At 45.9% G+C, this 1155-nt stretch overlaps 1 protein-coding gene across 1 annotated transcript; it reads right to left on the reverse strand.

Annotated features, from left to right (window-relative positions):
• Positions 1-211: 211 nt before the first annotated feature.
• CYBJADRAFT_175805 (uncharacterized protein) lies at positions 212-1075 on the reverse strand (the record flags this gene model as incomplete). Its single annotated transcript, XM_020216742.1, has 1 exon — positions 212-1075. A coding segment is annotated over one exon (864 nt), but the record flags the coding sequence as incomplete, so codon positions are not given.
• Between the last annotated feature and the right edge of the window lie 80 nt (positions 1076-1155).

Here is a 1155-nt window from a genome sequence, read left to right on the forward strand (position 1 = left end):
CGAAAGGTCAACGACAAAAATACGCAAAAACGTTAGTAAGCTTGTATAGGGCGAAAGTGCCATCACACTGTGCTTACTGTACCGAGTACACTAGGCAGTTTGAACTCAAATAGCCAGTAATCGGAGAGAAAGAAAAAGCTTGAAGAAAACATAATAAGAACGACTATTATGAATACTCAAGAAGAAGAATAGGTGAACAGATCAGATCAGATCAGATCATCAGAGACACCAACAGTGTCAATAATGACACCAGCAGACCATTGGTGCTCATGATAACACCAGAGCCCGAGTAGGATGTCTCCAGAGCAGTGGCCGTAGTGCCAATAGCACCAGTGGTGAGAGTAGCCAACGTGGAACCCGTGGATTCCAATGCAGTTGCTGCCTCCAAAATGGTGGATGATGACTCGCCAGCCACGGTAACAGAGGCTCCACTACCAAGTGATTCCTCTGTTGAGGTTGAAATACTGCCAACCTCTGAAACAATAACAGATCCTGATTCACCTGATGTCTCAACACCTGTGATGGCCTCGGTCTTTGTGATGCGTTCTGTTTCAGTACGGGTGGAGATCACACTGGAACTCTCTATCACAAGAGTCTCACTAGACTCCTTAGAAGATGTTGTTGCTGTGATTGCTCCAATACCCTCGTTAGTGCTTTCTGCAGTATGGGAACAACGCTCACAAGGAACAACGACAGTTGCAGTGGACACAGCACCAACCAAATCGGTGACAGTTGTCAGAATCACATTCGAAGTTACAGATGCAAAACTAACACATCCTGTCTCATCTGTTGTAACGATACCAGTAATTATCTCCGTCTTAGTATTTCCCTCAGAGTCAGTGTAAACTGATGTGACACACGGAACTGTTACTGTAACAGTCTCAACAGTGTCACCAATTGTAACAGTGGTGATAACAATACTTGTCACACTCTCATCGAACAATGAGGTAGTAACACCAGTTGATGGGTTACCAGAGGCGTCGGTCGTGGTGTAGTAGGAAACAACAGCAGACTCAGTACCACTAGCATCAGTGAATGTAGTGGTGTAGGCGCTTGGAAGGGACTCAGAGCCAGACTCAGAACCAGTAGTAGATGAGAACAACGAGGTAGTCACACCAGTTGATGGGTTACCAGAGGCGTCGGTCGTGGTGTAGT

The sequence above is a fragment of the Cyberlindnera jadinii genome (assembly GCF_001661405.1).
Source record: "Cyberlindnera jadinii NRRL Y-1542 unplaced genomic scaffold CYBJAscaffold_27, whole genome shotgun sequence".
In the NCBI taxonomy this organism is placed as follows: Eukaryota; Fungi; Ascomycota; class Saccharomycetes; order Phaffomycetales; family Wickerhamomycetaceae; genus Williopsis; species Williopsis jadinii.